Source organism: Mauremys reevesii, linkage group 10 (assembly GCF_016161935.1).
Source record: "Mauremys reevesii isolate NIE-2019 linkage group 10, ASM1616193v1, whole genome shotgun sequence".
Taxonomy (NCBI): Eukaryota; Metazoa; Chordata; order Testudines; family Geoemydidae; genus Mauremys; species Mauremys reevesii.
Genome location: NC_052632.1, coordinates 39395870 through 39409654, shown reverse-complemented (window position 1 = coordinate 39409654; position 13785 = coordinate 39395870). Strand labels below are relative to the sequence as shown.

The following is a 13785-nucleotide window of genomic DNA, read 5'->3' as shown; positions in this document are numbered from 1 at the left end:
TGAAGAGGGTTTTAAACTAGGTTCAAAGGTGGCAGGTGACAAAAGCCCACAGGTAAGCATTAAAAAAGACAACCTTCATACAGGGCTAGATGTTGGGGGTTCATGGAAAACCCTAACCTTAGGGCGGGGAACCATGTCCTTAAAAAGCCTATCCCTAGGGTGAGGAGCACTACCTATAGGAACACTAACCATAGGACGGTGATCCGTACCCATAGGAACTGCAACCCTAGATTGGGGAGCTCTACCCAGGGGAATCCTAATGTAAGGGCGGGGAGCCCTACACACAGAAACCCTAACCTTAGGGCAGTGAGCCCTACCCATGGGAACCTAACCCTAGGGCAGGGAGCCCTATGCATGGGAACCCTAGCTCCAAGTTGCCTACCCATAGAATCCTAACCTTAGGATGGAGAGCCCTACACATAGGAACCCTAACCCTAGGATGGGGGCCCCTACCCATGGGAGCCCTACACCTAGGTGGAGAGCCCTACCCATAGGAACACTAACCCTAACTCCAAGTGGCTTACCCATAGGAACCCTAATGCTAGGGAAGAGAGCTGTACCAATAGGAACCTTAAACTTTACTCCAAGTACTCTACCCATAACTCCAACTTGCCTTTCCATAGGAATCCTAACCCTAGGAGTTAGGGAGTCGTACCCATGGGAAGCGTAACCCTTGGAGGGGGAGCCATAGCGGTGGGAACCCCAACACTAGGATGGTGAGCCCTACCCATGGGAACCCTATCTCTAAATGGCCTACACATGGGAACCCTAACCCTAGGAAGGGTTGCCTTACCCATAGGAACCCTAACCCTAACTCCAAGTGGCCCACCCATGGGAACCCTCACCCTAGGGCAGAGAGCCCTACCCTTGGGATGCCTAACGCTAGGGTGGAGAGACCTATCCATGGAAACTCTACACCAAGGGTGGAGAGTCCTCCCATGGGAACCCTAACCTTAGGACAGGGAGTCTTCTCAATAGGAACCCTAACCATAAGGCAGGGATCCCTACCCATAGGAACCCTAAAACTAGGGTGGGGAGCCCTACCCATAGGAATCCTAACCCTAACTCCAACTTGCCTATCCATGGGAACCCTAACCCTATGGTGGGGAGCCTTATCCATAGAAACCCTAACCCTAGGGTGGGGAGCCCTACCCATGAGAATTGTAATGCTAGGATGGGGAGCCCCACCCATGGGAACCCTAACCCTAGGGTGGAAAGACCTAACCACTGGAACCTTAACCCTGGGAATGGCAGCCCTTCCCATAGGAAATCTAATCCTAACTCAAAGTGGCATGTCCACAGAAACCCTAGCCCTAGGATGGGAAGCCCTACCAATGGGAACTCTAACCTTACAGCAGAGAGTCCTACCTGTGGGAACCCTAACCCTAGGGTGGGGAGCCCTACAAATAGGAACCCTAACCTTAGCTCCAAGAGGCCTACCCATAGGAACCCTAACCGTAACTCCAAGTGGCCTACCCTAACCGTAACTCCAAGCCTAACCCTAGGGCAGAAGGCACCACCAATGGGAACCCTATCTCTGCAGCAAGGAGCCTTATCCAAAGAAACCCTAACCCTAGGGAGGTGAGCCCTATCCATGGGAACCCTAACCCTGTGGCAGGGAGCCTTATCCATAGAAACCCTAACACTAGGGTGGGGAGCCCTACCCATGAGAACTGTAATGCTAGGACGGGGAGCCCCACCCATGGGAACCCTAACTCCAAGAGGCCTACCAATAGGAATCCTAACCCCAACTCCAAGTGGCCTACCCATAGGAATACTTGTGACACTCTGTACCTGGTGGGGGGAACACCCTACACACCCCCATGTTCATCTTTATAAAATGATTGTGTGGTATCCAGTGCAAAGTTTATCATTTTGGGTGTCTTCGGAAGGCTCATGACCACTCCAAAAATCCACAAATGGGAACACTTATGTCCTGCATACAGTGAAGAGGATGATGTTGCTGAATATCTGAGTACCTTCAAAAGGTTGTGTGTAATACATGAAATCCCTAATGATAAAAGAGTTCCTACCCTGATTGCAAAATTAACTGGTAAAGCTCAAAATGTATTCAATGGAATGCCTATTGAAGATGCTTTAGACTATTGTAAATTTAAACATACCGTTTTGTGAAGTTTTCAGAGTACCCCTGAAACATATAGCGTTAAATTAAGGAATCTTAAGAGGGATATTGGTATGAGTAATATGTAAACAAAATAAAAGATTTGTTGGGAAAATGGGTGAGGGGTAAAGAGGTGGCAAGTTTTGAGGGAATGTTGGATCTTGTTGCTCAAGAGCAAGGAAAGGGTGTATTGCAACTATGCCTGCCCTTGGCCCCTCCCTCTGGAATTTCTCTGGGCTGGACCCCACTCCCTTGGGAAGCTTTACCCATGCAGAGATTTTCTTCCTCCTGCCTTGAAGAGACAGTTCTATCTCTTACAAGCATAGCAGGAACATCTTTCAGTGGAGTGCTTTGGATTGGTAAGATCCCTTTGGACACTCCACTTTCTGTTCCCAACAGTCAGTTGGATGGACTCCCCCCTCCAGGAGATCTGACCCCCCAGTTTCCCCTTAAAACCTGATCCACAGGAGAGGGGTCTGGCATTTTAAATGCAGATTTTTCACCCTCCTCCTGGGAAAGATCCTCCCTAAAAAAGGTGGGCAGACTCTCCCGTCCTCCCTCACCTTCCGTCTGGACTTCCTTCTCTGGACTCCACTCTGGGTCAGACACTCCTGTGTCCTACAAAAGGGAAGGTGATCTTGGTCCATCTGCGGGCTCACAGCTACCAGCTAGGATAGATCCTTCACTGGCCAACAAACCCCCGCCCCCCTTTCCCTCAGGTTGGGCTTGCTTCCAGCTACAGAGTCCTTGGGGTCTGTTCCCACCGCAGTGGTCACCAGGACCCCAACTTCCACCTTTGGGACACAAATCTCTGTGCACCCCAGGGCAGGCCCTGCCCCCTACTGACCTGTAGCTTCCTGGCAGTCAGCAGCTGGGGTGGCCCTCCTGCTAGAAGGTGGAACATTCCCCTCCCCTGGGCAGATGATCACAGGACAGGAGCTGGCTTTGTCCAGCCCCTCCCTCTGGAACTTGCCTTGAGCCATGGGGCTACAGGAACTGGCTACAACATCCATGCCCCCAAAGCTGCATTATTTACTGCTACAGCGGAATCTAAGAGACACCTTCCTATTTCCCCAGCAGTCTATGTGACTTCACCCCCCACTCCGGGGCTTTTAGCACAAGATTCCTTCTCGCTGCCAACCAACCCTGGGACAGAGTCTGCCACATTAAAGAAATCATTCCCCAGTAGAAACAGTGCAAAATTATGTGCCACTGTTGCAACAGTCAGTTCAGCCGGCAAATGACTAGTTTGCATGTGTACTTTAGCTAAAGGTGCAAGGACTTTGTAACCCCCCGACCAGTTCTAATTCTGCCATTTTCCCTGGCAACAAATCCTTCTCCTGGATCAGGTCCCTCCTGACCACAGAAATTTCTTCCCCCGTGTCCCTCAATCGAAGAAGCACTTTTCCATTCAGTTTAACAGCATGCACATGCTCACTGCTTGGTTATGTAGAAGCAAGCTTTACAAATCCTGTGTGGAAAGAGGCAATAGCTGGGCTCTGAGAAGCAGCAGCTTCATGTGTTACTTGCTGCCTGTTTCCCCTCAGCAAGGAACACTTATTCCTCAGGTGCCCAGTGGACTTACAATTATAGCACCTCTTGGGTTCCTCTGCTTGTACAGGAGATTTGGGATGAGTAACAGGGGAATGGGGAGGTGAATGCCCAGCCTTCTTTTTCCCCAGGGGTAAAATGGTGGTTTTGCTTTCCCCTAACCCTGTACCCTTCTGCCAGTGGATTATGTTTAACTGCAGCTCGTGCTTGCTCATAAGAGTCTGCAAACCCAGCTAATTCACCCACGTCATTCACCTTTTTGTCCCACAAATACCGTTTTACATCATCACTGCACATATTCAGGAATTGTTCCTGAGTAACCAAATCACACATTCCTTCAAAGCTTGTAATGCCTTTCCCCTCACACACTTGTCTACCAAGTCTCTCGTTTTATTTATATAAGCCACGTTCCTCAATCCAGATCCCCTTTTAAGACTCCTGAATTTAACCCTGTAGGTTTCAGGTGTAACCTGATACTGTTTCAAAACCAGCTCCTTAAATTTACCATAGTTTGAAGCATCATCAATAGGCATCTTATTGAATATGTCTAGAGCTCTGCCAGTCAATTTTGCTATCAATGTGGTCATCTTTGATCTTCAGGGCTTGCATGGCGGGTGCACAGTCCCTCAAAGGTGATGAAATATTTGGCAATATCTCTGGATTCATCATACTGTGGACATAATCGCTCCCATTTGTGGATTTTTGGGGAAGTGGAGCCAGCAGCTGGAGGGTTTTGTCTTTTCCACTCCATAACAGCAAGTTCATGCTTCTGGGCCTCAATCTGGGCCTGTATTTCTTTTGTCTCTTAATTCCAGGGCTCTTTTGTGGGCAGCCCCCTCCCTGGCTGCCTCTGCCTCCATAGCGCTCTTGTGAGCAGCCTCCTTCCTGGCTGTTTCTGCATTAATTTCTAATTGTTTTAATTCCATCAGTCTTTTATGTTTGTTTTCTTTCTCAGCCATTTGCAACCTGTGCAGTTCTAGCTTTTTCTGAGCCTCGCTCTCACTCATGTTGCTGATTTTCCTGCCTCTATTCCCTTCCCCAAAATAAGCAACAGAAAATAACAAACCAGTAACCACTTTGTTCTCAAGCCGCCACACCCAAAACTCACTTGAAATCACTACCAGTATCTCAAAGCAATCAGCTGTGCCCAGACTCTGCTTGACTAGGCCACTGTGACAGGCTGGATCACAGAAACCCCCTTGGGGCTGACAACTGATGTGCCAAGACTACTTCTGCCCCCACTTTCCTTGCCAGCTTGGGACTTCAGAGCCCTGCCTGGCTGTGCCAGACACGCTTGCCGGCCACAAACACAGACCCAGGTCTGAACCACGTCCCACAAACTGCAAGCTTAATTGAAAGCAGCTTAAGAAGTGTGCTTTTCTTTAACACTCAGATGTCCAAACCCCAAATAAATCTGTTTTACTCATAAATTGTTCGCCCTCTATAACACTGATAGAGAGATATGCACAGCTGTTTGCTCCCCCAGGTATTAATACATACTCTGGGTTAATGAATAAGTAAAAAAAGTGATTTTATTAAATATAGAAAGTAGGATTTAAGTGGTTCCAAGTAATAGCAGACAGAACAAAGTGAATTACCAAGCAAAATAAAATAAAACACGCAAATCTATGCCTAATACAGTAAGAAAACCGAATACAGATAAAACCTCACCATCAGAGGTGTTCCAGTAAGCTTCCTTTTACAGATTAGTCTCCTTCTAGTCTGGGTCCAGCAATCACTCACACCCCCTGTAGTTACTGTCCTTTGTTCCAGTTTCTTTCAGGTATCCTTGGGGGTGGAGACACTATCTCTTGAGCCAGCTGAAGACAAAATGGAGGCATCTCCCACAGACTTAAATAAGCAATAAAGAATCCTGTGGCACCTTATAGACTAACAGACGTTCTGCAGCATGAGCTTTCGTGGGTGAATACCCACTTCTTCAGTTGCATTATTCTTCAGACTTAAATAGACTCTCTCTTGTGGGTGGAGACCCCCTCCTCTCTCCTATGCAAAGTCCAGCTCCAAATGGAGTTTTGGAGTCACATGGGCAAGTCACATGTCCATGCATGACTCAGTTTTTACAGTCAGCAGCCATTGCCCACATGCTATCTTCAATGTCTCTAGGAAGACTTCTTATGTGGATTGCAGTCTTCCAAGATCCATTGTTCCTTAAGTGTTTCTTGATTGGGCACTTAATTTGCACATTCCTTTCTCAAGAAGCTGACCAAATGCTTTACTAGGGCTACTTAAAAATCAAGCAAGTACACAGTCAATATTCATAACTTCGAATACAAAAATGATACATGCATACAAATAGAATGAATAGATTCAGTAGATCATAACCTTTACAGAGATATGTTACATAGCATATGTAGCATAAAACATATTCCAGTTATATCATATATACATTCATAAGCATATTTCCATAAAGCCTTATGGGAAGCACAGTCACAGAGGGAATCCGCTCAACTTCTTAGATGTCTATACACAAATGCAAGATATTTGGGGAATAAAGTGAAAGAACTGGAAGTATTAGTACGTAAGCTAAATTGTGACTGAATTGGCATCACAGAGACTTGGTGGGAAAAGTCTCATGACTGGAATATTGGTATAGAGGGGTATAGGAAGGACAGGCAGGATAGAAAGGGAGAAGGTGTTGCATTATTCATTAAAAATATATACACCTGTTTTGAGGTCGAGAAGGAAGTGGGAGGTAGGCCAGTTCCAAGTCTCTGGGTAAAGATGAAGGGGGTAAAAAAATAGGGGTGATATCATGGCATACTATATGCCACCAGATACGGAAGAGGAGGTGAAATGAGGCATTTCTAGAACAAATGCCAGAAATATCCAAAACACAAGACCTGGTAGTAATGGGAGACTTTAACTACCTAGACATGGAAAAGTAAGAAGGCAAAATTTTCCAGAGTTCTTGGAATGTACTGGGGACAACTCCCCCCCCCCCCCCCCACACACACACACTAGAAAGTAGAGGAAGTAACCAGGGGACAACCATTTTAGACTTGATTCTGACCAACAGGGAGGAATTAGTAGTAGATCTGAAGGTGGAAGGCAATTTGTGTGAAAGCGATCATGAAACAATGGATTTCATGATTCTAAGGGAAGGAAGGAATGAGAGCAGCAGAATAAGGGACGATGGACTTCAAAAAAAAGTAGACTCTGACAAACTCAGAGAATTGGTAGGTAAGGTCCCAAGAGGTGAATATAGCTGGGCCACTTGGTAACAGTGACCATAATATAATTAAATTTAACATCCCAGTGGCAGGGAAAATACCACAGTGGCCCAACCCTGTAGCATTTAATTTCAGAGAGGGGAACTACACAAAAATGAATTGGTTAGTTAAACAGAAATTAAAAATATAGCACCAAAAGTAAAATCCCTGCAAGCTGAATGAAAACTTTTTAAAGACACCATAATAGAGGCTCAACTTAAATGTTGTCAAGGTTGATTCCCCACTCTGGCACTTTGAGTGCAGAAGGTGGGGGCCCACAAGGATTCTAAACATTATTACTGGCCACTCCGGGCTTGTATTAAACTCCCAAGGGATGCCTGGGGTTAGCACAGAGGAGTCCACAAGTCATAAAGAAATAGAAGAGATAAACCTAGTTGCATATTCCTAGACATTTCCTGACCTATTTACATATCTGGGGTTTCAAATGAATAGTTTCTAAGTATGATCTGAAGATTTTTCATACCTGGCCCAAAGCTTTTTACAGCATAGTTCCAGCCCTGTCTCTGCTCTCTGGGAGAACAACACACACAGACAGAGGGGAAGTTTTTTTCCCAATTTAAAAAAGTTCTTGCCTTTCCATTGGCTTTTTTGGTCAGGTGCCCACTCCCTTCCTTTTATCTATGGACTTTTTAACCCTTTACAAGTAAAGCAAGTAGAGAACAGCTACTAACAGGGATTTTATAGCTAACTGGCTGGCTGGGTGTCCATAAAAGGAAGCTCCCCCCACTTTCATTTATCACAAATGTATACCTCAAATTAAAAAAAACATAGTAAGAGAACCAAAAAAGAGCCATCCTGGCTAAACAACAAAGTAAAAGACGCAGTGAGAGGCAAAACGGCATCCTTCAAAAAGTGGAAGTTAAATCCTAATGAGGAAAATAGAAAGGAGCATAAACTCTGGCAAATGAGGTGTAAAAATATAATTAGGAAGGTGTGGTGGAGCAAAGACTCACCGGTGTGGCGCCTCCTGCTGGTTATCCTGGGAATTAGCTCAATTCCAGCCCAAAGCACCCTCTGCTGGCTGGTGGCTCACCTGCTGCTGTCCCCCATGTCCCTCCCGGACCCCAGTGCTCTTTACCTTGGGGGGCTGCCCCCAGGAGTAACCCACAATCTGGGTCTCCCCTTCCAGGGGAACCCCCAACCCTCTATCCCCACCTTGCCTCAGTGGCTACTGCCAGTCATCATCTAGGCACCACTCACTGGGGCAGACTGGAGTCTGTAATCCACTCATCACTGGCAAGGGGATTAGGACCTGCTGCCTTTGCCTATCTCTGGGCTGCCCCTCTGCAGCCCCAGTACCTTTTTTGGCCTTTTAGCAAGGCCTGTAGCCTGGGGTTTTATCAGGCTGGAGCTCCCCAGCTCCCTCTGCCCTTCCCCAGCACTGCTCCACCTCAGGTACCTTTCTCACTCCCAGACAGCCTGGTCCTTCTCTCTCAGAAGCTGGAGAGAGAGTCTCTTCCAGGGCCAGTCCTCAGCCCTCTTATAGGGCCAGCCGTGGCTTGATTGGGGCATGGCCCCACCTGTGGCTGCTTTCCCCCAATCAGCCTAGCTCTTCCCCTGCCCCAGCCCTCTCCCAGGGCTGTTTTAAGCCCTTCAGGGCATGAGCGGGGTGACCACGCTGCTACAGAAGGCCAAAAAAGTATTTGAAGAACAGCTAGCCAAAGACTCAAAACGTAATAGCAATATTTTTTAAGTACATCAGAAGCAGGAAGCCTGCTAAACAACCAGTGGGACCACTGGACGATCGAGATGCTAAAGGAGCACTCAAGGACGATAAGGCCATTGCAGAGAAACGAAATGAATTCTTTGCATTGGTCTTCACCATTGAGGAGGTGAGGGAGATTCCCAAACCTGAGTGATTCTTTTTAGGTGACAAAGCTCAGGAGGTTTTGGAAGAAATTAATAAACTAAACAGTAATAAATTGCCAGGACCAGATGGTATTCATCCAAGAGTTCAGAAGGAACTCAAATATGAAATTGCAGGACTACTAACTGTAGTATCATTTAAATCAGCTTCTGTACCAACTGACTGGAGTATAGCTAATGTGATGCCAATTTTTAAAAAGGGCTCCAGAGGTGACTCCAGCAATTACAGGCTGGTAAGCAAACTAGTTGAAACTATAGTAAAGAACAAAATTGTCAGACACATAGATGAACATAATTTGTTGGGGAATAGTCAACATGGTTTTTGTAAAGGGAAATCACGCCTCACCAACCTACTAGAATTCTTTTAGGGGATCAACAAGTATGTGGATAAGGGTGATCCAGTGGATATAGTGTATTTAGATTTTCAGGAAGCCTTTGACAAGGTCCCTCACCAAAGGCTCTTAAGCAAAGTAAGCAGTCATGGGATAAGAGGGAAGGTTCTCTCACAGATTGGTAACTGGTTAAAAGATAGGAAACAAAGGGTAGGAATAAATGGTCAGTTTTCAGAATGGAGAGAGGTAAATAGTGGTGTCCCCCAGGGTCTGTATTGGGCCCAGTCCTATTTAACATATTCATAAATGATCTGGAAAAAGGGGTAAACAGTGAGGTGGCAAAATTTGCAGATGATACAAAACTACTCAAGATAGTTAAGTCCCAGGCAGACTATGAAGAGCTACAAAAAAGGATCTCTCAAAACTGGGTGACTGGGCAACAAAATGGCAAGTGAAATTCAATGTTGATAAATGCAAAGTAATGCACATTGGAAAACATAACCCCAACTATCCGTATAAAATGTCGGGGTCTAAATTAGCTGTTACCACTCAAAAAAGAGATCTTGGAGTCATTGTGAATAGTTCTCTGAAAACATCCACTCAAAGTGCAGTGGTAGTCAGAAAAGCGAAGAGAATGTTGGAATCATTAAGAAAGGGATAGATTTTAAGGCAGAAAATATCATATTGCCTCTATATAAATCTATGGTACGCCCACATCTTGAATATTGCGTGCAGATGTGGTCGCCCCATCTCAAAGAAGATATATTGGAATTGGAAAAGGTTTAGAAAAAGGCAACAAAAATGATTAGGGGTGTCAGGGTTCCCTCCCCACTCTGAACTGTGGGGTACAGATGTGGGGACCCGCATGAAAGACTCCCTAAGCTTATTTCTACCAGCTTAGGTTAAAAACTTCCCCAAAGCACAAATCCTTCCTTGTCCTTGGATGAGTACTGCTGCCACCACCAAGTGATTTAAAATATCTCCCCAAGCCCCAACACCTCCTTTCCTGGGGAGGCTTGAGAATAATATCCTAACCAATTGGTTACAAAGTGAGCACAGATCAACCCCCCTGGGTCTTTAGGACACTGAAAAACAATCAGGTTCTTAAAAGAAGTTTATTTTAAAAAAGATAAAAAGAATCACCTCTGTAAAATCAGGATGGAAGATAACTTTACAGGGTAATAAAAAGATTCAAAACACAGAGATTTTCCCCTCTAGGCAAAACTTTAAAGTTACAAAAACAGGGATAAACCTCCCTCTTAGCACAGGGAAAATTCACAATCTAAACCAAAAGATAATCTAATGCATTTCCTTCCTATTACTTACAATTTGTAACTTAGAGGCCTTTAGTTCAGATATGGCTTTGGGAGATATATTTTCCCTACCCTGATTCCTCGCTGACCCAGAGAAAACACAAAGAAAAACAAAACAAAAACCTTCCCCCACAGATTTGAAAGTATTTTCTCCACTCATTGGTCCTTTTGGTCAGGTGCCAACCAGGTTACTTGAGCTTCTTAACCCTTTACAGGTAAAGGAGGGATTTTATGTTACCCTTAGCTGTATGTTTATGACAGGAGTATGGAACGGCTGCTATATGAGGAGAGATTAATAAGACTGGGACTTTTCAGCTTGGAAAAGAGACGACTAAGGGGAAATATGATAGAGGTCTATAAAATCATGACTGGTGCAGAGAAAGTAAATAAGGAAGTGTTATTTACTCCTTCTCATAACACAAGAACTAGGGGCCACCAAATAAAATTAATAGGCAGCAGGTTTAAAACAAACAAAAGGAAGTATTTTTTTCACACAATGCACAGTCAACCTGTGGAATTCCTTGCCAGAGGATGTTGTGAAGGCCAAGACTATAACAGGGTTCAAAAAGAACTACAGATCCATCAGTGGCTACTAGCCAGCGTGGACAGGGATGGTGACCCTAACCTCTGTTTGCCAGAAGCTGGGAATGGACAACAGGGATGGATCACTTGATGATTACCTGTTCTGTTCATTCCCTCTGGGGCACCTGACTTTAGCCACTGTTGGAAGACAGGGTACTGGGGCTAGATGGCCCTTTGGTCTGACTCACTATGGCCGTTCTTATGTTCTTTTGTCAACAATATGAAGCATTTGCAAAAAAGACTAATATCATTCTGGAGTGTATTAACAGAAGCGATGTATGTAAGATAGCAGAGGTACTTGTCCTGTTCTGCTTGGCACTGGTGAGGCCTCAGCTGGAGTACTGTGTCCAATTCTGGGTGCGACACTTTAAGAAAGATCTGGACAAATTGGAGAGAGTCCAGAGAAAAGCAACAAAAATCATAAAAAGATTTAGAAAACCTGACCTATGAGAAAAGGTTAAAAAGCTGGACATGTTTGGTCTTGAGAAATGAAGACTGAGGTTGGACCTGATAACAGTCTTCAAATATGTTAAGGGCTGTTATAAGGAGGACTGTGATCAATTGTTCTCTATGTCCATGAAAGTAGGACAAGAAGCAATGGGCTCTTTAATCTGCAGCAAGGGAGATTTAGGTTAGATATTAGGAAAAAAATTTCTAACTATAAGAGTAGTTAAGCTCTGGAATAGGCTCCCAAGGGAAGTTGTGGAATCCCCATCACTGGAAGTTTTAAAGACAGTTTGAGCAAACACCTCTCAGGGATGGTCTAAGTTTACTTGGTCCTGTCTCAGTGCAGGGGCTGGACTTGATGACATCTGGAGGTCCTTCCAGCCCTACATTACTGATTCTATGATTCTAGGCCCACTGCTGATCATCCCGTGTCTGCATTGCTTGTGGACCTGGTCCAGAACTACTACTCAGTGTAGGGGGATTCCTCCACCATTAGAAACTATATCAGTTGTCTCCACTTCTCCACCTCTGCATTCAGCTTGTATGCTCTCCTTAAGAAAGCATATAATTGCTTTCTCATGGGGCCAAGCTGCTGCCAAAATTAATGCCACCAGAACTCATGCACGTTTTTCCTCCTCTTGACAAAATTAGAGTTGTAATAGTGCCAACATTTGGTAGAGGTGTTCCTCTGATTTGGATCCATGCCTTGTTACTGCATGGAGTGAACATCAGTCCCAGACAGAAAACTGGAGCAAGCGAAGGTGAAATTGGTTTACTTAATAAATTCAGGGGGAGTTTACACCCCCACTGGGGGTGTGTGTAGGGAAATCCCTGCAAATTGCTGCAGAAGGCACTGTTTTGAGAAGTGGCCCAGAGGTCAGAAAGCCAGGGAGGCTCACAGAGAGCAGTCATTGGCTGGCTAGCTGGGGTTGGGTTAGCTGGCATTACGCGTTAGCTTCATTTGATAGATGTAACAGTAACCCTGGGGACAACAGACACTGACCCTGCCATGTGATGGGTAATAACCTTGTCACTCCAACCAGGTTATGTGACTGGGACCAGATAATGCAATTCAGCCTTAGACCCTTATTATATGGGGAGGGTCATGGGAGATCCCCAGTGCTGGGGAGCAGAGAGGAGGAGTAGGGTGATCCTGTGGCCCAGGTGGAGGGAGGGATGGGTGTGTGTGTGTGGGGGAGAGGAATCCTGGGGCACAGACAGGGAGAGGGGCAGGAAGTGGTGGAAAGCAGTGAATGGGTGGGGAGAGGTCCCAGTTCCCGGGGCTGGGATGGAAGGAGGATATTAGTGTCCAGGCAGTTAGAGGAATGTGAGTGGAGCCTGGCATGCAGGCAGGGCTGGGAGTATGTATTTGGGAGGATCCCAGTGCTGTGGTGAAAGAGGGGAGTCATGGTGCCTGGGGTGAATGGGGCTATGGAAAGGAGGTTGTGATGAAGTGCCTGGGGGTCCCAGTGGCCTGCTGAGTTTTGAGAGGGTCTTGGTCCTGGATGTGAGGGGCTCCTGATGGCCTGTCTGAGGAGGTTCCTAGTCTGGGGGACAGGGGGTTCTGGAGCCGGGGGGGTCCCGGGCAGTCCATGTGCCCAGTGTCCGAGTATGGGGATCCCGGTGCCCAGTACGGGGGTCACAGTGCAGGGGTCTTTGTGCCCAGTGCCCGGTTCGGGGGTCCTGGTGCAGGGTATCCTTGTGCCCACTGCGCGTGTCCAGGTGCTCGGTTTCGGGGGTCCCAGGCAGGGGGTCCTGGTGCCCAATGTCCCAGGGGGGTGCCCCTGGCTGTCCGGCTCCGAGTGAGTGACAGCACCATGTGCGGCGGGGCGCGGCGCGGCGCCCGGGGGCTGGAAATGCTGACAGAGGCGCTGGTGCTATAAATAGCCGCTGATGGCGAGGGGCGGGCGCTGAGCTGGGGGCGCAGGACAGGCCGGGGACCGCCCCGCGGACAGCCCGCTCCCCCAGTGCGCTCCGGCCCCGGGACGCGCAGTCCCCGTGTCGTCGGGGCTCCGGCCGGGCGGGCAGGCGCCGCCGGGTGGAGATGGGCTCCCGCCGGAGACCCCTGAGCCGCTCCTACTCGGGCAACGGGCGCTACTCGCTCTACAGCCCCAGCAGCGCCCCGGGCCCCGGGGCCGAGAGCGAGGAGGGCGAGGGGCCCGGCTGGAGCACCCGGCCCGACAGCCGCAGTTACCTGCTCAGCATCCGGCCCGAGAACAGGTGGGGCCGGCCGGGGGGTCTGGGCGCTGGGCTCGCCCGAAGTCCCGGGCCCGACGCGGGGCTGGGTCCAGCAGTGCCCGGCGAGTGACGGGGCTGGGGGC

General features: G+C 47.5%; 1 protein-coding gene across 2 annotated transcripts in view; it reads left to right on the top strand.

The window, feature by feature from the left end:
- The first annotated feature begins 13392 nt into the window (after nt 1-13392).
- The window catches only part of ALPK3 (alpha kinase 3), an 89597-nt gene continuing 89204 nt past the window's right edge, over nt 13393-13785 (top strand). For both annotated transcript variants that reach the window (XM_039491409.1, XM_039491408.1), the window contains exon 1: nt 13393-13684. In XM_039491409.1, the coding sequence (XP_039347343.1) occupies nt 13509-13684 (176 nt within the window). In that variant the 5' untranslated portion in view covers nt 13393-13508. The remainder of the gene's footprint in view (nt 13685-13785) is intronic.